Source organism: Aythya marila (genome assembly GCF_965140915.1).
Source record: "Aythya marila genome assembly, chromosome: Z".
Lineage (NCBI taxonomy): Eukaryota > Metazoa > Chordata > Aves > Anseriformes > Anatidae > Aythya > Aythya marila.
Genome location: NC_139080.1, coordinates 1,515,920 through 1,539,734, shown reverse-complemented (window position 1 = coordinate 1,539,734; position 23,815 = coordinate 1,515,920). Strand labels below are relative to the sequence as shown.

Sequence of the window (23,815 nt, the reverse complement as noted above, 5' to 3'; positions counted from 1 at the left end):
TGTATTGTGTTTTTTTTTCCTGGACTGCATGCTCTGAAGTTAATCAGGAGCACCGGCAAGCAAAACGCTGTTCGGTTGCTAACCTAGCTCCTAGCCTGCAGATTTTATGCGTAAGGAGAGAGTTAGCTGGAGTTTTGTGCGTTTGGGAAGCAGGGAGAGCTGTTTTTGTGAAATGTGCAATTAGTGGCTTCGCTGTGTAAAACAATTCTTCAGTTTCCCACTAATTGGACTTTGTTCATTTTGTACCCATGAGCTCAATGGATGGGAATTAGAGCCCTGCCTAGTCACGGGCCAGTGCAGCTTGCATTTATTTTTTAAAACCTCTCCTTTTGGTCAAAATCCCTTTTTTTTCCCCAGCGCCTTGCAGCGCCATCCCCAACCAGGCTGTCCCTGCGTTGGGTAAAGTCACAAATGGTTTGGTTTTCATCTTCTTTCCTTACGATTTCATTTGTTTTGTTTGTTTGTTTGCCAGGACTGGAGAAAGGAAGCCAGTACAGTTTCCAGGTGGCTGCCATGACAGTGAACGGGACCGGGCCGCCCTCGGACTGGTACACGGCAGAAACACCCGAGAATGATCTCGATGGTAAATGCATCTCTTAAAAGCTCTTGTCTCCAAAAGCTTTCCAGCTGAGGGGTTTCACAGCCCTTGTCTTCTAGCACGAGGTTGGGGTGGCATTCCAGGGCCTCACCTGGAAACATCCACCCATAAATGTTTTCTTCTGCTCTCGGATCTCTCATGTCTTGTGCTGTGTTTCTCTGTTACCACCACGACCAAGGAGTCAGCAGCCTTTGGGATCGCAATTCTGTGCCAGAATGTAGCTCCCGAGCATCGTGGCCACTTAAAATAACGCTGTGAAGTGGATCTGGAACTTCATAAACCATAAACGTAATCAAAGGACCGACGAAAACGATGCCAGCAATCCTAATAATTCTCCAAGCAAATATTGAGATATGTCGAATACTCTTTCTTAGCCTTTATCTGCAGATTTTAGAAACGCAGGCTGGCAGCGAAGCTGAATAATTAGTGAAAGCTGATGAGATGCAGATACCTGAAAACCGTGGGCTTTGTAAATCAGCGCAGATGCTGACACAAAAGGGAAGGAAAACACAGAAATGAAAGGGGTAGATAAAAATGATGGGGATATTTGAAGAAGTGGAGGAATAAATGGAGAGTAATGAGAAAGTCTTACCTGAAAAATTAAGCAAAGTGCAAAACAAAATGGAACAAAGAAGCTGACAGATGGAAATCATGGCAAAACTACAATCCGCAAGAAGCAGAGATGCAGTAGAAAGGAGATGAAGAGAAAATGAAACTGGTGCAAATTGCTATGATTTTTAAAACAAAATAAGTCACCTCGAAAGGATCAAAGGCAAGCAGGATGAAAGAATAAATAAATAATTAGTTTAAATGCACCGTTGCGCTCGATATCAGCTTTCTTTTGACTCGATGGGTTTCCTTACGATCTCAAAATCAACTCGAAGGATTCCTGCTTCGTGTCCTTTCCCCATGTCCAAATGCAAAAAAATGCTAAACCTTGGGGATAAATCCACTTTTTGCAGGAGTTACGCAGAGTCCTGCAAGTGGCAGCTAAGAAGGGAAGCGCTGGAGCCCAGCTTGCTGTCTGCAAGTCCTTCTCAGCTGCTGTGGCTCCTGCAAGCTTCTCCTGCTTTCTCTGGAAGCCTGCTTGGCGTCAGCAGCACGAAGACGAGCAGCATCCTGGCGAACGGCGCCAGCTCCCGATGGATATTCGTTTTAATTAGTGTGTTTTGTTCAAGTGATTAGAAATCCAAACATCGCCGCTTCTTCAAGGTTCCCTAGAAAGCTCGCGTGCCTTTGCTGACAGCTGGGATGGTTTTAAATATTTATTTTCAGCCTCACATTTCGTACTTTACAAAGAAATAGGAGAAAGAAAAAAAAAATAGAAATTGAAAGCAATGCGTTCCCCAAAGGGTCGGATTTAAATAGCTGGAGCAAGGATGCAAGAGAATCTCTGATCAACTTTGTGAAGGTATCCTCCAGGAAAATGGGTTTATGATGCTTGGTTTCTGATTACTGCACCGAACAGATGGAAGCTGTTACACATATTAGATAAGCGATATAGTTTAGCTTCAGCTCTAAATTAGTGCTTTAAGAGCATGACAAGCCAGACTGCTCTCAGGCTGCAATTTGTACTGAAAAGGGATTGGGGAAACATCTGAACGAAACGGGACGGGGGAAAACTACCCGGACTCGGTAAAATACACATCCACGAAAGTCTGAGAAAATTTAGCTCCTTTGTGATTTAGGATGAAGAGCTGATTCGGCACTTGAAGGAGGAGAATGGGAGCTGAAAAACACTTCTCAGAAGTATTTCTTGAAGCCCAGAAGAACCAAAAGTAACTGCATTGACCTAGAACGGCAAGGAAATAGCCTCAAAAAGAAAGCAGGAATATGAAACGTGTTTCTATAGGATTTTTAATCCTGGGTATCCGAGTGCTGGTACACTGGATCAGCAGAGCATGCAGAGGCTGGGTGGTCCAGTTCCTGATGAATTGATGGATTAAGGTGCTTCCTGCATGTTATGTCTAACATAAGACCTGATTATGGGGAAAAAAAAGTTAATTCTGAATCAACTTTGGGTTGTTCTAAAGTTTGGAACTGTTTCAGAATGAGAAAATCGCCTCTTTTCCAGAAAAGGTTTAAAATAAAATTATTTAAAATGTAATTAAAAGGATTTATGCAGAAAAATTATGCATTTTCAAAAAGTAGCTGTGTGTTTATGAAGCTTTAGTATTTGAAAAATGGTTCCAAAATGTTCGCTCCAGCTTCATTTCAGAGGCTTACGTCCCAAGAAGGGGATGAGAAGTGAAATGGCCTTTTGCTTTTGGAAAGCAGAGGTCGTGATTTTGCTCTGAAATGCACAAATCGCGTATTTGAATCGCTTGAAACGAATAACATGGAATGTTTGAATGATGTGGTTTTAACCCCGTGGTTAGGTGGTGGTGTCTGTGCTGCGGTGAAAATCTCTGCACCGCGTCCGATGGAAAAAATATCGTTTGTAGGTCCTTTGAATAATTTGATGTCCTTTGTTGCCTGGGAATTCGTACTTTCAGGATGCTTAAGGAATTGCAGTATTGCTACTTTATCTTAACTTTTCATTTCAAGAAAATTTTCATTCCTTAAATTAATATTTTTATCCTCGGGGCTCGTTTCCGTCGCTTGCTTTGCAACCAGCTCTGTTCAGTAACTTTTGGTTCTGTGCTGAAACAAAGTTTGGGAACGGACTTGGGGGGTAAATGGCATCTCTACCCGGCTCACAGGGACACTCTGGGCGCAGGCTGTTTCTTCTTTTTGTGAGTAGCTACGTTGCAGTGAGCTTTTCGTCAACCTTTAACCGAGATCCGTGCTTTGCAATGTTAAGAAGTTGAAGGCAAAGGCTTTCTAAAGGGACTGGGTTTTTCAGACCGGTAACGTACTAAGGAGACCTCCTGAAGATCCACCAGGTTTTCAGGCTCCCCTAAAGCCTTCATCAGCAGTCATCTGAAGGCACATAAAGCGCCAAGGACGCACACACGTTATTGCAAAGTGTTAATTCTTCCTTTTTATTGCCTTTTCCAAGGTTTACAGTGGGAATGCTTCACAATCGGGAGGTGTCTTTTGTTGGAGTTTACGTCGTTTGATGGTTTTTGCTGTTTCCTCACCCCGTCCTTGTTGCCTACGAGCTTTTTGCTATTATATTGCAAGCCTTTTTATTGGGGGGAAAATAGTAACTTGTCTCTTTTCTGCTCTCAAAAAGACAAGCTACTGTGCAGCTCCTCTGAGGAGACTTGTGATATGGTAGCTGGGAGTAAACTCAAACAAAAGGCATTTACCTCACCTTTAAAGTAAAATCGGGCTCAGAGAAGGCAACAGGCTGCCAAATAGGCTCCAAGTGATTAATTGCTACTTAAAGAAATGAATTTTACCCGAGCGTACCTGCAAATAAAACATCTCAGTCCATTATTTCATGTCGGGAACGTCGATGTGTTGTTTAAAGTGGCTTCAGAGTAAGAGAGGCATGTCCAAGAGTTCAAATTCCCTGCTTGTTTTCATGGCAAAGAGATAGATTATTGCCAGAATATCCTAGCACGTCGCTAACAAAGTCAACCTTTTTGTTAAATGATGAGTGAGCACAGGAGGACTCGTGCAATGAGCTGTCAGGATCCTGCAAATAGACCAGGGAAGATAAAAGTTGTCCTATAGGAAGTTCTTGTGCAGGTCATCTTTTTTTTTAACCTGTGTGTGTAGTTCCAAATCTCTCTTGTACATGTACATTTATATTAAAAGTGGAAAGCTCTAGGAGATTCTCTTAAAAATGGGCTCTTGGAAGGGAGGGATGTAGCTCAGAAATGAAGTTGCATGTAAGCTCTGCATGTAACCGAGGCATCTGGTCGTTTTGTGTGTGTGTGTGTGCCTGTTGTTTTCATTTCAATTACCATTTTGATTCATTTTTTAACGTTTTAAACTCAACCCGCGTGAATAGTAAAACTTCCTTAGAATGTTAATTCATTTCTTTGTGTTTGAATCCCAGAATCTCAGGTTCCTGACCAGCCAAGCTCTCTCCACGTCAGACCTTTGACCACGAGCATCGTCATGAGCTGGACTCCGCCGCTCAACCCCAACATTGTCGTCCGCGGGTACATCATCGGCTACGGCGTGGGCAGCCCATACGCTGAGACCGTGCGGGTGGACAATAAACAACGTTACTATTCCATTGAAAATTTGGGTAAGTAATCGTTTTCGTTCGTAGTAGCAGAAAAAAAAGAGCTTCCTCTGAGATTATGCTAGCTGGTAAGTTTATTTTCAGGCTGTCACTGGTGCTTCCTCCATATGGTGTTTTCTTAGGCTGCCTGTGCTCTGCAATTCGGGTTTGGTTTCGCCTTTAAACCGCTGGACACTCTCAAACATATCAAATTTCCTTGATCAAATGCTAACTTTATTCAAGTAGGTCGTGTCTCGTGCTCCTAATGCCGACTCCCACTCGCGCGGAGAGCTGGATCTGAAGATGTTTCTCCCCAGGCTGGTCCCCCATGTTTGAGTTGAATGGCAATCAGAAAACTCCTATTTTGTGTCTGTCAAAACGGTGGCAGGAGAGGGGCTTGTTCATTATTCATGGCACAGCCTCTGTGACAGCTCATCTAAATTCTGACCGTGATACACAGGGACCTGGATCCTTCCACTGGTGATGGACCGTTCTCCTAGCACTGGGAAAACAGTTCAAAGTTTAAAGGAAGGCTGAAAGTTTAATCGTTTCCTTGTTGTTGCTTCTTTAGCATTTTTATTTCAGGGAGAAGCGGTAAGTTTTCTGCTCCGTAATCCTGGGATGATCAGGTATTATGGGAATATTCATTAACTTGGTGCATTAGGGGGGCACAGCTATGTTTTTTTATCTTAATTCTATAAGGCCGAAACTCTTTGATATCTGGGGTCACTTCCCTTTGCTATTTGTACTTTATAGCACCATGAAACTGCATCAGCCAATGCTTCTGCTGTTTCCTTGGGGGAACTCGGGAAATAGACTGGAATAAAATGTTTTAATTGTTCCCCCGTGAAACACTTCCTCTATGTTCAGTGGTGTATTTTATGGTTAATGTTTTTGCAGAGAGCCATAAACTGCCCCAAATATTCATCTACAGAAAAAAAAAAAAAAAAAAGAAAGAAATTATATGGAGAGAACTACCCAGACCAATGTGCTTTGGCAAAGGTTGAGGAGATGCCTACAGAGCCCAGCCTGCTGGAGCTCCTGATGGTCAACTCTCCCTGAAAGTATCCTGATTAACAGCTGGAGAAATGCCACGGGTTTTATGAAGCTTTGGAGTTTGGTTTTCTATACACAAATCTATTTGTGAATTTGTTTACTTCTTAGACCTCTGATAGCCGCTGCCATCAAGTGGAAGGTCTGCTAAGAAGCACTTGCAGATACAAGAGCCTTCTACTAGGCTAACAGTACTCGGCACTGTGGAAAGCTCGTGGTATATTTCACTTATTAAAACTGTTTCTGTGGATTAAAAGTTTTCCAATATTCTTGGCTGCGCTGGCAGGCAGAAGTACATAGAAAGCCCAGCAGGGCAGGGAGGATATTTCAGTAATACACTTAGAGAAGTTGCACTCAGAGATCTAGCAAGTGTCAAGGAACTGTGTTGAGTGTAACAAACATTTACTTATAAATAATTTGGTTACCGAAATCGAGGTATTTTTTTGTTGTTGCTGTTGTTTTTGCCTTTTTTTTTTTTTTGGCCAAAAATCTTCCAGCAGCCTGAAGTTTTACAAAAGTTATTCAAGTGGCAAGTATCTTTTCACTGTAGATTTTTTGGGGGTTGATTTAAATATTCAGCCTGTGAGCAGTGGAACTTGATTGCCATTGTCCAGACAAGTCACAGGCATCTGGTCCCTGACTGGCTGCGGACGCGAGCACTTTGGCCACAAATCCCGATGTGCAAATTTTAAATTCAACTTCTCAGAGCGTTCACATGTACAACTTTGAAAATCAATTTCCATGAATAATTGCACTAATTAAATTCCATCATTTCAATATCCACAGAAAACGAACCCCAGAGGGATGTGACCAAGGGCCCAGAGAAAGCTTTTAAAAAATCAGAGCAGTTGCCAACACTTCCTGCATTATTCACCGGCTTTATTAGAAACCATTACAAAAAATTACATGAAATGATGAGAAGGGATTATTTTCCTAATAAAAATACTGTTTTCAATAAGGTTATGAATTAAGATGTTCTGCTGACAGGTAGGGAGGAAAAATACTCCCTGGAGGTTTTGTTGGCTCCTCTCCCCAGTTACAGCTGTGACACCTATGCAGGAGAGGTAGGCGTTATCTTAAAAGTGATATGCAAAAGCAACAACAAAGTTAGATACCTAAATAAATGATGAACTTCGTTGCGTTTTTCTCTCTCCACTGAAGACTTTTGATCCTCGTGGCTTTTAGTGTTTGCTTCCTCTTGGCTCTCCTTGGTCTTGTTAGACAGAGATGGGGGAGAGGATGCTCCACTTCAGCCGAATGATGCATGTCGCTGAAAAAACTGGGCCTTTGCATCTTCCCAAAGTTCACTGCAGTCCTTTTTATTTTTCTTCGGTATGCAATTTTGAAACGCTCTGCAAACCTATGTATCATTCATATGTTAGACTGGCAGGTACCTGCATTAAGGAGCAATCAGGTTTGTCTGCCATCAGCTCCCTTTCAGAAAGCCTGGCCGACTCGCATTCACAGTCACCGTTTTCACACACACATGCATAAACCAAATACCCCGTGTCCGTGTCAGGCATTAATTTCCTTCCATAAGCATCTCCCGTAGACCTGAGAGAAATGATGGGGAAGAACTCCCTGGTTAAAACTCATGCAAGGATGCAAAATGCCTCGCACCACGATATGGGCTCGTACACGTATCCCCACTCTTTTTCCTGGCAACAGGCTTTGTGTGGGGTTTTGTTTGGTTTTCTCAGTGTTCAGCACTGCACAAAAGCACCACCTGGATATCTTCCCGAAGATCTTACAGTTGAGAGATTGGCAAGTAGGATGTACACGGATGTTGAAAGCTGAAGTTAGCAGCCCCCGTGGCACTGCCTCGTCGGCCCTATTCCCCTTCCAGCATTTGCAATGTGGTTGCCCTGGAAATTCCTGCCTTAGTGATCCCTCTTTGTCTGCCTCTTCCTGCCCTAGATTTGCAATATGGTTGCTGTAGCAATCCCTGCTTGTTCAATATATAATGCTGATATTTGTATGGGTTTTGTTCCCCCCTTCCCTAACTTGTTTGTGCAGCCGCGGGGCATTGTTGGCCACCTGCTTTTAGCAGTACAATTGCTAGAAATTTCTGGAAATACAGTAATTTGCTATAGTATGTATTCTTGTGCTAAATTCTGCGGTTATTTCCAATCCAAAATCACTTCCTAGTATCATACAGAGAGGTTGGGGCAGAATCAGAAACAAAACGTAGCCCATGCTTTAAGCCAAGGACTTATCATCTTCTCTGCAGTCAGCTGGTGGCTTTCCTTGTGGCCATGGCACGTCCACGTTCACTCCTGAGACCTTTGTGATCAAAGAGAACTAAGGACAAACTCTCTGGCCTGCACTCTGAGTATTTATTTTACTCCACTTCAGGTGAGCCACATCATCCACGTTGCATCTCTAGTCCAGCAAGCATGAAAAGACGACACCAGGGGTGGTTCAGTCCACCCAAGAGCTCCATCTTCTCATCCTTTCTTCTCCCTGTTGACAACTGCAGACGCCCATAGCTGTAACTTGGCCATGGTGTGCGTGGTTATGCATCCATCCTGGAGCTAATTATGAAATGCCAAATATATTTGCACCTTCAATCTGCTGCTAATGATTGACAAAGAACGCTTAGTACTAGTTACGCCTAGTGCTCAGAGCTGTTGGATGGAAGACAGATATCAGTTCCTTTAGAAATCCTATTAGATACTTCACTGCACCTCCGTAATCCTAAATTTCAATTTTCATTTTAAATCTCTGCATGAAAGTACAGGGCTTGGATGCAACGGGAGACCTGCTTAAGTAGATCCCTCGTTAGGGAAGGATGGAGACCTACTCGCTTACAGAGTGGCCTGCTTCTTAATTCCTTCCCTCTTGATAATCATACTGATACGCACACTTCGTGTGGCAGCTTTGCATCATATTTGGGGTACTTAATTGATTACTTCCATCATGCAAAACTTTTCTAAGAACCGGCTCAGCCTGCACCCGGGCTGTTAGAGCAGTTGTCTGAGTAGCACACTTGAGCTGCTGAATAAATCACTTGAAAAACATGAAGAAAAGTGCTCAGCCTTTCATAATAGTGATTGAGAACTTTATTCTGTCTGATGATCATCTTGAATACGAGTATGTAGAGGTTACACTTTCTCCCTGGAATGAATTAAATAGGGTGATTTTCTCATGACTGAGTGGTCATATTGCCTGGGAGACACACTCACCGCGGGCACAGAAGAATCGAAGAATACACAGAGACTTCAGCTTTGTCAGTGAAGGATTTGTTGTGTTTTCTTTCTGCAGCGTATGAAAGATATTTGATGTCGGTCTCATAAATTTCAGCAGCAAGCGTCCCCTGCTCTTATTCAACCTTTTCTGTGACAGAAAAATCAGTGCCCGACTGACTTTCAAATGAATAATTCTAACGAGGAGACGCATTTCTGGAGAACCACTTCATCCATTTATTTATTTATTACTTTTTTTTTTTGTTATTTGTTGCTTGCGATTTTAAATGGAAAGGTTATTGGCTGATTAATGGTTGTGTTTTAACGATATTGAAGAAGTCACGGGTGCCAATTCTGATCTTTTACACGGAAGAAGTAACGATTTCTGTGCTGATCCAACTCAGAAGACGGTACATGTAGCAATGAACCGGCAGGGCTCATCTCCATGGAGCTTTGTATTAAAGCTTGCTCATGAAATAAATGCTTAAATGAAAAGGGAAGAGGCACGCCAAGGAGATTTCCATTTACCGATTCTGCAAACATAAAGGCCGGAGTATCTGAAACAAAACACCAGCTGTAATAATTTACATAAACCTTTTAGTAGGTCGTAAAGCTCTATTTTTAATTAATATATTGAAAAAATAAAGCACGGTAACTTTAGAATAGCATATTCCGATAGGCTGACAACGTTATTATATCATTCTGGGATGTTTTGATAACTCACTGTGGAATATTTTAATAAATGACAGTGATAATGGATAGAAGTAAGCAACCCTGGACCTCCTTGCGCTGGGTGGCCTCTGCTTGTGTGCCAACGCCGTGATGCCCCAAGAGTAAAAATGCTTTGAAAAACCTTTGGATGGAAACAGGAGAGTTATCCTCTAGTTAGTAGCATCCTACTACTAACAGTAGGGTATCCATATGGCATCCATAACATTAGTCCATCTGTAAAATGCCCTAAACCTTTCCAAGAACAAGTGTATAAAAATGACTGTTTTACAGCTATTCCGATAAAATATGATGAGAAAGGAGCAAATTCACAAGTTTTCCAGAAACGTAGACTTTCCACCTTAGAGCACATCCCGTCCTTCCCCACTTCTCTATGTGAGAATCATTTTATAAAGGGTTTTTAAGCACGGCTGCCTTTCTGTGACCTAAGAAAAAGTGCCATTGATCTCCCCGAGCGTGCAGGAATTCATATGCACCCTCTTGAAAGAGTTTGATTGGGAAGCTGGAGCGCGCACATCTTGAAGTCTTATTTTCAGGGCCCTTTTAAACTTGAACCTTTGATCCTCCCGGCCCAGCAATGAAAGCAAAGTGCAGAATGTACAGCACGTCTAGCAAAGACTTTTTAAAAGTTCCTCCCTCTCCTCCCATAAAGCCCGGAGCTACGCACATCTGAAATTTTTAAGCTCCGAAGAGCAAATTTAATGGATGGGAGCAATTTCTGCTTAATTAGTAGTTTGGAGAATTAGAACTGCCGTATAAATAATATGAACTTAATAAAAACTCATGCAGAGAAGTCGTTTTATAGTGCACTTTCCTATCTCTCATAGGCGTCGTTTTTCAGCCTGTGCCAGCACACTGGCTCCCAGCAGCTCCCCGATGATGGGATGTCCTCGTCACCCCATGTCCCATGGTGGTGGCAGCATGAAGGGACAAGGATGGACGTGCTGATATGCCCTTGTCCTCCAAGCCTAGTTCACATCGGGTGCTGAGAATAAAACCATCACAATCCCTTCAGCCTGCCACATTCATCTAAACTACAAAAAAACCCAAACCCCGCAACCCAACAATGACAAAGTACAAGAAATGAAAGCAAAGCTCTTAGATCTAAATTTTCTATTTTAACAAACATATTGGTAGGGATACTAAGGATTCCGTCAAATCCACCTTCATTTTAAGTGCAGATCAGATTAAATTTGACCCTCATGCATAGGCAAGGCAACAACAAAAAAAAAAGCATTTGGGTTTATTGGAAAGGGAAAGAAAGAAGGTTCTTCATTTTCTTTAATCTTTGCAGATGACAGTTGCGGATTATAACAAAGACATGAAAGGGAACAAAAAAGCTTTTTAATGTAGTTTGGGGTTGTTTTCTTCCCTTCGCATTTTTTAATACAAAATGGAGTGGTGAAAATCAAACAAAAATCTGTTAAATTTTGTGCATCTCACGGTTTCCCTCATAGCTTGCATTAAAACACAACGCTAACAAGGAAAGGCACTTTGAGACTCCGGGGACTGTTCATTTTCTTTCTTGCCTTTCAAAACCGACTGTCATTTAAGGAATCCTGCCATTTGCCCAAATACTTCATGCATCAATTTTCTCTCATTCCTCCCTGACTTTGTTTTGCTTCGCCAGAAATTACTGGCGAGCAAAAGGGTCGCTTTGAGATCCGTGCTCTATTTACATTACACGCAGATCTGCCATAACTCCCCCAAATCACAAATTGTGTAGATTTTAAGAGCATCCTCAAGTTAATCCTCTGGGCACAAGTGAATTGCAGCCGTATATCTCCGTGTAGGAATCCACTCCTCTGCTTCGGCTGACTTTCCTCAAGGTATTTTGGTTTATTTACGCTGTCATCCTCCAGTTATAATAAATAGCTAAACTGGCTTCCCTGACAAAATGTTTAGGGCCCATTAACAGTAGATGGGATGGAATATTCTGTATATAATAATGCTGGAATAAGCTCTCTATTTCTACTTATGGTAAAGAACGCAAAGCTTAAGAACAACTCTTCGTGCCAAATTGGAATAGAAATTATACAAATAGCCAAAAATAAATTTTTGTTTATATTCATTTATCAACAGAAAAGAAAATAAAAAACCAAAATCTTTGTTACAATCTCAGTTTTCACGAACAAGGACAGATACAATGCTGAACCTTGTCTTCTTGAGCATTACTGGTATCATCAGGGGATGCCAAGGAGAAGAAACCAGCCAAGTGACCCAGATTCATAGATCCACGTTTGCTTGGACTAAAGACTCATTTGTTGCAAGGGAAACAAACCTCTCCTCCCAGTGCAACTTTCATTGTTATTTTTTTGTGTCTGGGTGCCTGAAGAAATCTTGCCCACCCTCTGGTTAACCCGACTGGTGCATTAATGGCATTTCTTCTGGTGTCAGAAGGCATCTGGAGTCACGGCCGTTCATTTTTTATTCATTTCTCCATATGTCTTACACTTCATTTTCTGCTACACTACTTCACTTTCCCCGAGTCCGCCTGCATTTGTAACGTCAATAACAAATGTCTGGGATACGCATTGGGATTTTTTTTGTTGTTCAGCATCCGCACCGACACTGAATGCACTGAGCTTGCAACGCACCATGGGGGTTGTAAAGGTTCATATCTCCACAGGAGACAAGACCTATTTCTAAGCATGCTCAAATTACAGCCTTTGCTTTGAAAAAAACCCTGCACACTTTGTTATAATGCACACAGGACAGCGCTCACAAGCGAAATCAGGAAGCGGGCATAATGTATGACTAGGTGACTTCTTAAAAACAACCGTAAATATGGATTTGAGGCGCGTCTCCTGAACTGCTTTCAAATAAAAGCACTTAACAGATTCTCATTATAAATTCTCCTTGCTCCATTAAACACTTTCCCTGGTGTTTTCGAAGTTAAATGTTTCCCGAATGAGCCCGAGCAATCTGTAAATGCCCAGGCTCCCCCAAAATAGCGGGGCTGCAGAAGGCTGGTGTGATGCTCTGGAGGTTGGTGCTCCCCAGGTCATCGTGGCACGGTGAGCTCCCACAGCTCTGCCTGGACTTGGGGTAGGTACATGTTGGCTTTGGGGACTGATTTACCGAGAATTGTTTGAAATGGAGATGTGTAGGACCCCCTCTGTCCCTCATCCCTCATCTCTGTGAAGCAGACTGGCAGAACTCTGCTCCTCGGGGACAATTCCAGATTAACTCGAATTGATATTTTAACCACGTCAGAGTATTAACAGGTCTTCATTATTTGTGCTACGGAAGTGCCCACAAGTTCAAGATGAGATCAGGGTTTAATTGTCTGCTTAATGTAGAAACATACTGCGAGCCTCTGCTTCATATAGCTCATAGGCAAAAGACTAAAGGAAATGTGCCAAATTTAAAAACTTATATTTTGTGCTTTCTATTCATAAAGAAGTTACAAGCCCCATTCTCTATCACCGTGGGAAGTGCATACTTGAATTTGACAGCATTTGGTGAATTTACTTGAAATGAACAAAGTTTTTCGCTATTTTTATGGATTGCTCAGTTTACCAGAAGATGAAAATCCAGGCCAACTCTGTTTTGCTGCAAAAAGATAATTCACTGGTAGGGCTCTTGTTTTATTGAAGGCAATACCCAAGCTCTTTATTATCCATTTTAGCCTTTCTGATGGTAACTCCTTTCCAAATGACCTGACACAGTCCTCAAAGTAATATCGGAGGGGTAGCTCCTGATCCACCACTAAAATGAAGCTGTTGCTGTCCTACAGAGTGCCTAGAAGGAATAAAACCAAACTATTTTGCTCTAGCAGACGACATAGAAGAGAGCCCTTTGGAGAACGTCACCATGAGAGTCTATTCTAGTGAAATACTTAAATTTATTAATACCATTAAAGACTGCTAAGATGATTTAAAGATTTCTTTTTTTTTAAAGGATGGATGTAATTTTCCTAGCTTGTGCTAAAATCTGCTCCCAAGCGTTGCTCTCAAGGGGAATTGTGTGTTGTCCAAGAAGTGGAATACATCTTCCTGACGGTTTCTTTTAATGGGATTTAATCTACTGGCCATTGGGTGCATTAGAAACCCACGGATATTTGCAAAATGAGACTCAAGGCACCTCTCTCTTTTTCTGGAAGATGGTGTAATGCATTGCTTGAGGGTAGTTTCTGCACAGAAGAGGCCAAATATCTTTTGGGTTGAGGTTAGAGAAAAACAGCACTATCTCTGGCTGTGATGTTGGCAGCACTTTTCCCTCTCGGTTTCCTGGAATCCAATAGCCCCGGTGTGCAGAGTTTATACTTCAATTTGACATTTGTCCTATCGACAGATTACCTTTTCCTGGCAATAAGCGAGTGTTACCAGGTCTTGGAGCTGATACTGGTACTATTGATTACCGAGCGCGATGTTTTTGCAAACCCAGACAGGAGTAAATTAGGCTGATCTTCGCTTGCTTCTCGAGATAATTTGCAATGACTGCCCCTTAGAGGGTTGCTCAGCACCAGTGGCAGTGACATGACATGCAGGGCATAGATGTAATTCTCTTGAAGACCTTTTCTCTTTCAGAAGGGCAATTCCTGCAGGAGTTACTCTGCTTTCAACCTCATCTAGACCACCGCCTCACTTCTCAACAACCCTTATGTATATATATATATATATTTTCCCAATAACCTACAGGAATTCCTCTTGGTACAACCCCCTCCAAGTCCCTGTACTACAGGGTATTGTCAGACCCCATCTGTTTGGACAAGATATCTTTGTTTCCACTTTGTCTACGGGGAGCCTACAGCTGTTTCTCATGAAGGATCCCTTCCTACTGGCTCAGCCATCCCAAGGGTAGCTTCCTGTAGCCTACAGTTGAAACCAGCTTAGTAATGGAAGGAAAAAAAAATGAAATAAAAAAGCAGAAGGTGGTGGTTTTCTTCTTAAGCAAGCTCTGGCACCATAAGGATGCTATTCTACTATATTCGTGGGTTCATCCTGATGCTCAAGCGGAGTAAAAGGGAGCAGATCTAAATGAATTGCTACTTCCCTTTGTGCCTCCCTCTCTGTATGGATCACGAAAGACGCTGACAAAGGTGTTGGGAGAAGATTATTGAACATCTAAGTAACCTTTATTGTTCTTTTATCGGCTCCATTAAATTAGAAGGACTTCAGCTGTTGTTCAGCGCAAGGCAGCAGCTCTAAGTGGTGTGATGGGGTGAGCAACGTCTTCATGACGATCAGGAGACTCTGCCTGAGCTTCAGCTCTCCCAGGATACTAATCTGCAGAGCACTCTGCCGGTCCCTTGTGTCAGGTAATTGTTATAATAGGGAATGAGCAGAACTGAGAATGATTTTTTATTTGAGAGATAAAGGAGCCGATCTGGAAAAGCAGCCAAGTGCACTGCCCTCTTCACAACACCGTAGTTCAAGGCATGGTGTTTTCCTGGCAAAGAGTTCACATCTGGTTATCGAACATTCACTTTATATTTATAGTTTAAAGAGAAAATTAAATTCCACGTGAAAACATTTGTCAAAAGACCCCGTGTAATGGATGCAGAGATGTCGCAATTTTCTGTTCTTTAAGAAGAAAATAACGGCAGTATCTTCAGCAGGTTGCTATTCGTTGATTATGTTCTTTCCACTAGCAACATCCATCAGAGGAAATTGATTTTGTTCATGCTTAGTTTGGACTTCTTTTGCCTTTTTCTTTTTAAAGTTGAACCGCACAACGCAGCTTTATTTGCAGAGCATGTTCCGCACCAACATTGACATGATGGATCCTTTCCTGATGCTCTGATTAAAGCTGAATTCTTCGCTCTGTTCCTTCAAAGGCAAGAAGAGATTTCATGTGCTAGGAAAAAAAAAAATAAAAATGCATATAATTCTCTCCTTCTCCTGCTCCAGAATAGCTAATACAAATGGTAGTAGCATTGTTACTCGGTTGCATTCCCCACTGCAATGAATAAGAACCAGTTGAGAAAAAAATGCGAATTTATTCTGAGATTCGTGCAATTATCATCTCTAGAGCCTTTCTCTGTCATCGTTTCTTCAGCGTTGTAGCTGCCAGGAGTGCCAGCAGCCTTTCTGTTCCATTAGCTGCTGCTCTTGTTAGTAGGTTTATACTAAAAACCTTTCCTCATTTGAACTCCCGTTCCAGTCAGGGGCACTTTTCCAGAGAGCATCAGAATGACCCCGTAAGTATGACAAATATATAATGGTGTTCAAAAAGCAACTTTCTATGTGATAATACTAATGCTTTTTCACTTTTTTTGTGGTTGTATTGGATTAAACAACAAACTCTAATACTGTGTTCAAACCCTGTGCCATAGCAAATTGCCTTTTTTTCCCTCTTATCTAAGAAGAGACTCATGCAATTATTTATTGCTCCAGTTAGCAGCAGCTCAAATTAGCCACCTGAATTTTTCACGTTTTTTTAACAGAAAGCTGCAGATTGCATCCTCGTCCCAATCTGAGCTCATTTTTGCAGATGTAACCTTAGCCAACCTAGTTATAAACATATATCAAATGTCAGTCTGTTCCACTGATAACGTTTGATGGACTATATATTGTGCTGTTCAGGTAATTGTAATGAAGGATGTGCTATATGGTCTTTATTTTAAAATTTTCCAGGAATTTATCACAGTTTTCCACCCAGTTTGTCAATTTGCGTGAGTACATCTTTCATCATCAAATTAGCCATAAGTCACTCCTTTGGCTTCTTCATTATCGGGAATTCACGACGTATGTTGATTAAATGTGACAGTTACATGTTTTGGGGCTTTTGACAGTAATTTCTCGAATCAGGTTTCACGAGCAATTTTTCACGTTTAAACCATCGATGTTCAAGGTGACACGCTTTTCCGACTAATGGCTCATTATTTAAAATTTAAGCCAAATGAAGTCCAGATGTCTGTGCTCTCAACATAATCAGTGGAGATGTAAACCAACCCGTAGAGGCTGATTCATCCGATCTTACTGAAATTCTTGTCTTAGCATCGTCCTTCAGAGGTGCTTGCCTCTTTGATTCCTATAGGAACAGCCTTAATGTGCCAAACTTGGAGAAAGCTGCAAAAAATAAGACTAATTCCATTGTCTTTTGTCATATGTACTCTTCAGAGAGCTGATGGCTTCCATAAAATTGGTATGAAAATAGGAAATGGATAGGACCATGGTGAGGCACGTTTATTTTCAAAGGTTACCAAGTAGTTAGAAAAAAAACTACAGTGCAAAATTTGCCTTGCTGTAGTAACTGTCAGCAAATACCTGGTACATCTCCAAATCCTAAAGCTTCATCTTTTGGCGTACTTTCCTACATTCACCAAAGTATACGATAGTGAATGGTCCGTACGAACCACTTGTGTGACTCTGCCCGACAGCGTTGAAAACTCCTAAAAAGCCACAGAAGTTGGGTCAGGGACAGAAGGAAGACTGGTAGTGACCACATCTGTCTAGACTGAGCACGTGAAATGCTTTTTCTTAAGCAGAAACAACCGAATGTAACGTTATTAAACGCTCAGATAAATAATCTCGGCATGTCGCAATAAATAAATCTTCGTGTGGAGCCCGGAGAGTTGCACCACTTAAATCAGAAATTAAAAGCAGGATGCTAATATGGAGTGGAAACCGTATGAAAATATATATACTCCGTCTCCGTGAATGCAAAATAATTTCCTCGTGACTAATGATATTGCAGGGGATACGAACTGAATTCATACCCATACGATACTTAGCGCAAGGATTTATTAATGCACCCGTCATTTGTTTGGCATTTTTTAAAGTTTAGCTCTTTCGTGACAGAAGCAAAGAAGCCGCCTGAATATTAAGTGAGTATGTCACTGTTTCTGCTGGCCATTAAATTAAGTACAAAATACGTGGGTGGGAAAGACATTAGTAACAATATGCAGTAAGTACTTAAAGATTATTTACTCATTTCAGGTGCGCTGTAATAATATTAATCACGCTGGGCTCGTTTGGCGTTAATGCAGATGAAATATGTAATTCTGCAGCAGGGCTTTTGCAATGTCACATTAATAAATGCCTCCTCACGTAACAACATTTCTTATTTTCCAGTAGAGGACTTGGTGAAGGCAGGTGCCCTGTTTGGCAGGTGTTGGAGAGCCCGATGTGTTCAGGCTGATATCTTCCGTAATTGTCTTTTGCACAGCTAGAATTAACTTCTTTAGGAAAAAAAATAGAAAGAGGGATGAAGCAATTTGCATGGAAAAAGTCAGGAAAATAGATAGTCTCGTTTTCCTTAGGAAATTGTATCCAGAAGCAACGCGGACCTGAGCTGCTCATTTCACAGCGCACCCCAAAATTGATCTGTGTTAAACCCCTCCCGTCCACAGCATAGAGTGGGGGGTTCCCAGTGAGATAAAAAGTGGTAAAATGGCAATTTCTGAGCTGTTTCTGACCGGCACACTCACTGCGGATCCCATCTTTCTCTTGCACAGACGTTGGCTTAACTTTGTTGTCTTTTTTTCTTCTTTTTCAGGAAAGCGCTCGTCCGTCCTGCCTGCCAGGCCTGACTTTAACAGCGTGTGTTTTGTTTTGCCTTATCTGTTTTCTCCTGCAGAGCCGAGCTCCCACTACGTGATTTCCTTGAAGGCCTTTAACAACGCCGGCGAAGGAGTGCCTCTGTACGAAAGTGCCACCACCAGGTCGATGACAGGTGAGTCGGGAAATGCTCTCGATCTCCTCCACAGCAAATTCCGCCATAGGCAAAACGATTTGGGGCAAGGCAACGGGAAAAAAAAGAGCTCTGCGACCTCCAAATCCCTGCTAGAACAAATCAGCTTCGTTTTCTTCTTTATCGTAATGACACGGACAGAATGAATAATTTACCCTTCCCAGAAATTGGCTTTATATTTTTAATGGGATGCTCACAAGTGCTTGCTCTTTGGTACGGTTTGGCCTGGGAGAAGCATGACTCCCAAAGCTTTTGGAAATGGAGAGATAGGGGTTGCTGTGCTGAATTCAGCCCAGATGGAATTGCTTTTGTTTCCTTCCTCCTTAAAGTAGTTCAAGTGAAAATGAATTAGTTAAAAAACAACGCAAAACAAGCACATTCCTATCATGCACGTTTACAGAAGCAGACAAAGGGGTTAGAAAAGGTGAAGATGCTGATTTACAGGACAGGACAAGGCTCACAGAAGGAATTTCCCAGCAGTAGCTGAGCAGAGTGCTTTTAGGCAGCTCTATTCACAATTATGATGTTGGGACAATAACAAAATTACAGGAGCAGAACTGTTTTGTACAACTTCTGGACTGCCTCATGGGTTTTATCCACAGGAAAAAAAAAGGATTAAAAGAACAGAATCGAGAAAAAAAAAAATAATAATGTTTTTCCTCTGGATTGACACCATCATTTGGTGATTTTTTTTTTTCTCGTGGCCCACCCGCGGTGTTCAGAGCTGCCTGGAAGGGGAGCTGTGTCACTGAGAGCAACCCGGTCACTGACGATGGCGTGGGTGTGCCGCGAGGAAGAAAGAACCCAAATGGCTGCTCGGTGGCTCTGCAAGGAAAAACGGCTTCCAGCATGCAGTTTTGTGAAGTATTCCCATAAGAAATCTTGGAAAGTCAGCAAGAAAAAAAAAAAAAAAGAAAGAAAAAAAAAAGAGATTCATTATAAAATCAAGGGTAACCATAAAAATGACTTTGATATAGTAAGTGTCAGAGAGCTTCTGGCTCAAAATTATTAATTTCACTTCTTGTCTGGAATCTACAGAGGTCATTCTTGCTGAGCATGCCAACAACATGTGTCTTGTAACATCTTCTTTCCAGTGAGTTTGCCTCGGGGTCCACGGAGACTTTAATTTTTAAGTTTTCTCGTTCCTTGTCTGACTCCATTTACAAACGACCCATCTGGCCTGTGGGGTTTGATTTCATGCGTGTGTGTAACCTCTTGTAAATTCAAGGATATCCAGGTGTAAAAAAGGTAATTCAGGCTTGGGTTATCTGCGATGATCCTCTTTGAGGAGCTTTTCTCATCACTGGGCACATATCTGAGCCTCCTGCTGGGCAGATAAAACCCCTGGGAGCCTGGGCGACTTGTGGAAGAGCATCTCAAAAAGTTTTGCTTCCAGCAAAGCAGGAAAGCACAGGAGGGTGCAAGCAAGAACCAAGACCCCGTGTGTTTGCGTGGGCACTTAGCATGCGTGCACGTACCTCGGGGTCTGCCCGACTTACGTAACGTGTAATATTCACAAATCAAATCTCCAAAGAGAGGGAGAAAAACTATTTTCCGTCCAGAGATTGCAATTTCCAAATGACAGATGTCCCTGCGTAAATACAAGCGAATGAAACTTCGGTGGAAAAGGGGGGAAGTATTTAGGGACCTATTTTCAGCCGCCAGTGGATTACAGATATTTCCCTCCTCCTCAGGTCAGTGATGACATGTTTCAACAACCAAATTATTTTGATTGAGTCTGACCATTTATTTTGCTAAAGCCAGCCTCTTTTCATAATCTCCTCTACAACAGCCCTTAAGTTTTCAGTATTGAGCGGAGAAAGGAAGTGCAGTATTTGCTAAAATAGGAACTCGGCACCAGTCATGTTAACTTCCATCATGAAAAAAAAAAAAAAAAACACAACATGGGAACAAAAACTGCTCACCTTACAAAATTTACAGGCACTTCCTTTTGGAAAACTTCACTTCAGACAAAGAAACTCTTCGCTTTCAACCTTAGAGAAGCTCAATTCACTGAGACTGGACAAAAATAATAATACATTTTAAAAAAAAAAGGTTCAGCTGCCCATTTCTGCCCTCGTGGAACATGGGCTTGGGGTTTGGATCACACAACACCAGATTGTTTCATTTCCTTCAGTGCCTGCTTCTTATCAAGAAGCTTTTGATGAAAGAAGCTACAAAAGCAGCAGGTTGAACTAATGGCTTATCATACATTTTAAACATCCTTGTCTCCTCTGTTTTTCCTTCCAAAGGCTGTGGCATCCCGAAGTTGTGAATAATAAATTACAAAATCATAAAACACAAGTGATCAAAGGGTGTCAGGAGCTGGAAATGCACATGGAGCAGACAAACTGTAGCAATTGTCAGGGAGGAAATACTAAGAGTCACTTATACTTTGATTAATTAATTAGCACATTATTTTTAGGGGAAAAAAAAAATACAGCCTTTTTTTTTTGTGTGTGTGCTGTGTTTTACCCACTGCCGTTTGAAATGATATTTAGAAAAATCACGGCTGTTAAATAATGAAGCATACAGTTGAAAAAGAAAGGCCTGAAGTTGTCCACAGGTGCTTAAACCTGGCACTTGGACAAGGATGAACATGTTTAGGCTGAGGAGATGTGGTCTGTAGCTCCAGTGGGAGCCCCAGAAGAAAGATGTTGGCATTTTTACAGCGGTGAGTCTTGTTTGCATCAAGGGGCGATGCCATAAGCACAAGGAGGGAGGGTGCTGAGCTGCTGCTGTCTGTCCTCAATAGCTCAAGTACGGAGACAACAGTTGGAGTGGATAAATATACCTCTTTGGAAGAAGACTCATACTCACGTGTCTCATTTCTGAGATGAATTCTTCCTTCCTCCTGAAACGGAGCCCAAGTGAATCCAGAAGCAGGAGCATCACTAGAGCCAAACCGAGGGCTGAACTTTTGGAAAGGAAATATGCAACGGCCTCTCTAATTTAATCATCCAGAATATGATAATCCATGCCACGCTGTTAGGTCATGCCCAGGATGCTCACTCTCTTGCTCCTCAAAGGCTACACAATCACAGATACATGGAAGAAGAAGTCTACTTGAAGATAACCCACATATCCATACCTAGAAGCACACATTTTTATGCTGGCGGTATTAAACCAACAACTCCAAGCTCTTCGCTTCAGCAGTGGAATTAGGATGGTCCGTTTTGCCTAAGAAACGTTGAACCAACATAGACCACGTTCCCTTCCAGAGCCTAACACAACAAAAGAGCCTGAAAGAGGCAGCCAAGGAGGAAAAACGTAGGTAACTCCTACGCACGTGAGGTGAAGTCGTGTCTATAAATCAGGTTTGTAGACGACACTCCGCTTTGGAGGTGTTTCCAAGAACGTATCGTAACATGATTCAATTTTTTAAGAAAAATGTAAATCAGTGGGAAAAAAAAGAGGCTGCTCGTTGTCTTAATCTCATGTGAAGAAAACACAGTGTGCGTGGAAGTACTTAAACAAATGGTGAAAAATTGCTGTTGCCGCTGGTTTTGTGAGAGTAATGAAACTGAAACGTTGCTGCTGCGTTTTCATTTTGCTTTAATGCTTCTCTTTCTGTTCCCCTCATGTTCCTCCTCCTCATTAATGCCATGCATTTAACCCATCGTGCTGTGTGCCCCTTGGTGGCTTGTTTGTGTTTTGTTTCGTTTTATTTTATTTTATCTTTTTCCGTTTGACTTACCTATCCATTTATTTTGGAATGCTCATTTGGTGATGTATGGACCCAGACCCCATCGATCCATTAGAAGTTGATTTTTATCCTTTGCTTGATGATTTCCCCACGTCAGTCCCAGATATCTCCACCCCCATGCTCCCACCAGTAGGTGTGCAGGCTGTTGCGCTGACCCACGACGCGGTGAGGGTCATCTGGGCAGACAACTCTGTCCCGAAGAACCAAAAGACGACGGAGGTCCGCTTCTACACGGTCCGATGGAGAACCAGCTACTCTACAAATGCTAAATACAAGGTGAAGTTTCGGCACGTTACCAATTCGGGAACTGTTTCATCCGTTCGTATTTCATTTGCAGAGCCTTGGAATTGTTTTTTTACGAGCTTTCCTCAACCAAGATTCCCCTTTCAATCAGCAGGAGATTTGCATGAGTAACTACTGCTTGCTCAAAACCCGCGGATTTAGGTGGATGAAAATAGCATACATTAATTCTATGTGCTAATTGATGAGAGTTATGATCTTGAATCTTTACCGACCGGGTATAAATTAGCCGTAGGTGTGATAGCACGGTGAATATGAAAAAATACCAATTGCGATACCTCCCACCCTGTATGGCAATTCCACCCATATCCCCAAACACCAAAACTGGAGATTTCTTTACAGGAAAACTTCTCAGTCTGAACGGATACGGCAGCAGCAGAGGTATGCTACTTTCTGTACGAGGATTTATTTCCCAGTCCTAATGAAAACACTACCAAAAGGGGTGCAGTTTAGCAAAGAGAAACAGAGACACCGGGAATGGAAAGCAATAAGCACAGATTTTAGGTTGTTCTGTTTGCTCGCTTTTCCTTTCCACACGCTTATATATTGCACCTCGTATAACATCCACCTTCCCCATAATAAGCGTGTCCTTTGTCCCATACCCTACAATAACGGTTGTCTCCTCTTGCCTAGAGGATCATTTTGATCCATAGCGAGTTTACTACGAATATATTTTCATACTGCAAGTGGATGCCCCATTTTTTACTGTTGTGTCCTACCAAAAGCAACCTCACGTAAGTTGTTTTTATTAGGACTGTAGAACGGGTGATGTTCTGTACAGCCCTGAGGCTCCTCCGATTATTGCCTGAATTATTTGTCCAAATGCAGGCTGGCTTTTCCAAAATCCCAAGGATGGCTCTCTGCGTTGGTTCAGGGTACATACACAACTTATGAACTCCAATCTCAAGATCTCTCTCGGATAACTTTTAGAAAAAGTAGGAATGATAGTAAAAAAATAAATAAATAAAAATACCTTCATACCTTCATACCTTCAATCCCTTTTCTGAGTGGGATTTCTGTTGGCTGAGGGAAAACTCAGGGCAGCTGTATTTTGCTGCAGGGACTGGCCTATGCAAAGCTTTTAAAGCTTTGCAAAGCTTTTAAAGCTTTGCAAGCCAAAGCTTTGTAAAATCTTTGCCCGTCTTTGCAAGGATCTGCCCATGCCATCGTGGTACATCTACTGCCATACTTCTGGCAACCTCAGGTGCTGGCATAATGATGAGACCCGCTTACAACCATCATTTTGTGGGCTCATGTGGTCGTAACAAATGACAAATTCAGGGCCAGGCTGACTCCCTTTTTCCAGTTCAATCACCCCCAAGCATAAACAATAAAAAATCTTGCAGAAGGTCTGCTCGCTCAGAAATAGCCACGTTTTTCAAGGAAACGAGATAAAGCCCATTATGTTCTTTGAAAACAGTGGGGAAACCTTCCATTTTTTTTTTCAAAGGGCTTCAGATCAGGCTCACAAAAAGATCCCA

General features: G+C 42.0%; 1 protein-coding gene across 1 annotated transcript in view; it reads left to right on the top strand.

Moving 5' to 3' along the window:
• Positions 1-23,815, top strand: part of LOC309889652 (netrin receptor DCC) — a gene marked incomplete at both ends in the record, with an annotated part of 357,636 nt that overhangs the window by 287,904 nt on the left and 45,917 nt on the right. Inside the window, 4 exons of the mRNA XM_082782596.1 lie at positions 473-583; positions 4,551-4,745; positions 18,215-18,310; positions 22,072-22,310. Of these exons, the coding sequence (XP_082638722.1) occupies positions 473-583; positions 4,551-4,745; positions 18,215-18,310; positions 22,072-22,310 (641 nt within the window). The remainder of the gene's footprint in view (positions 1-472; positions 584-4,550; positions 4,746-18,214; positions 18,311-22,071; positions 22,311-23,815) is intronic.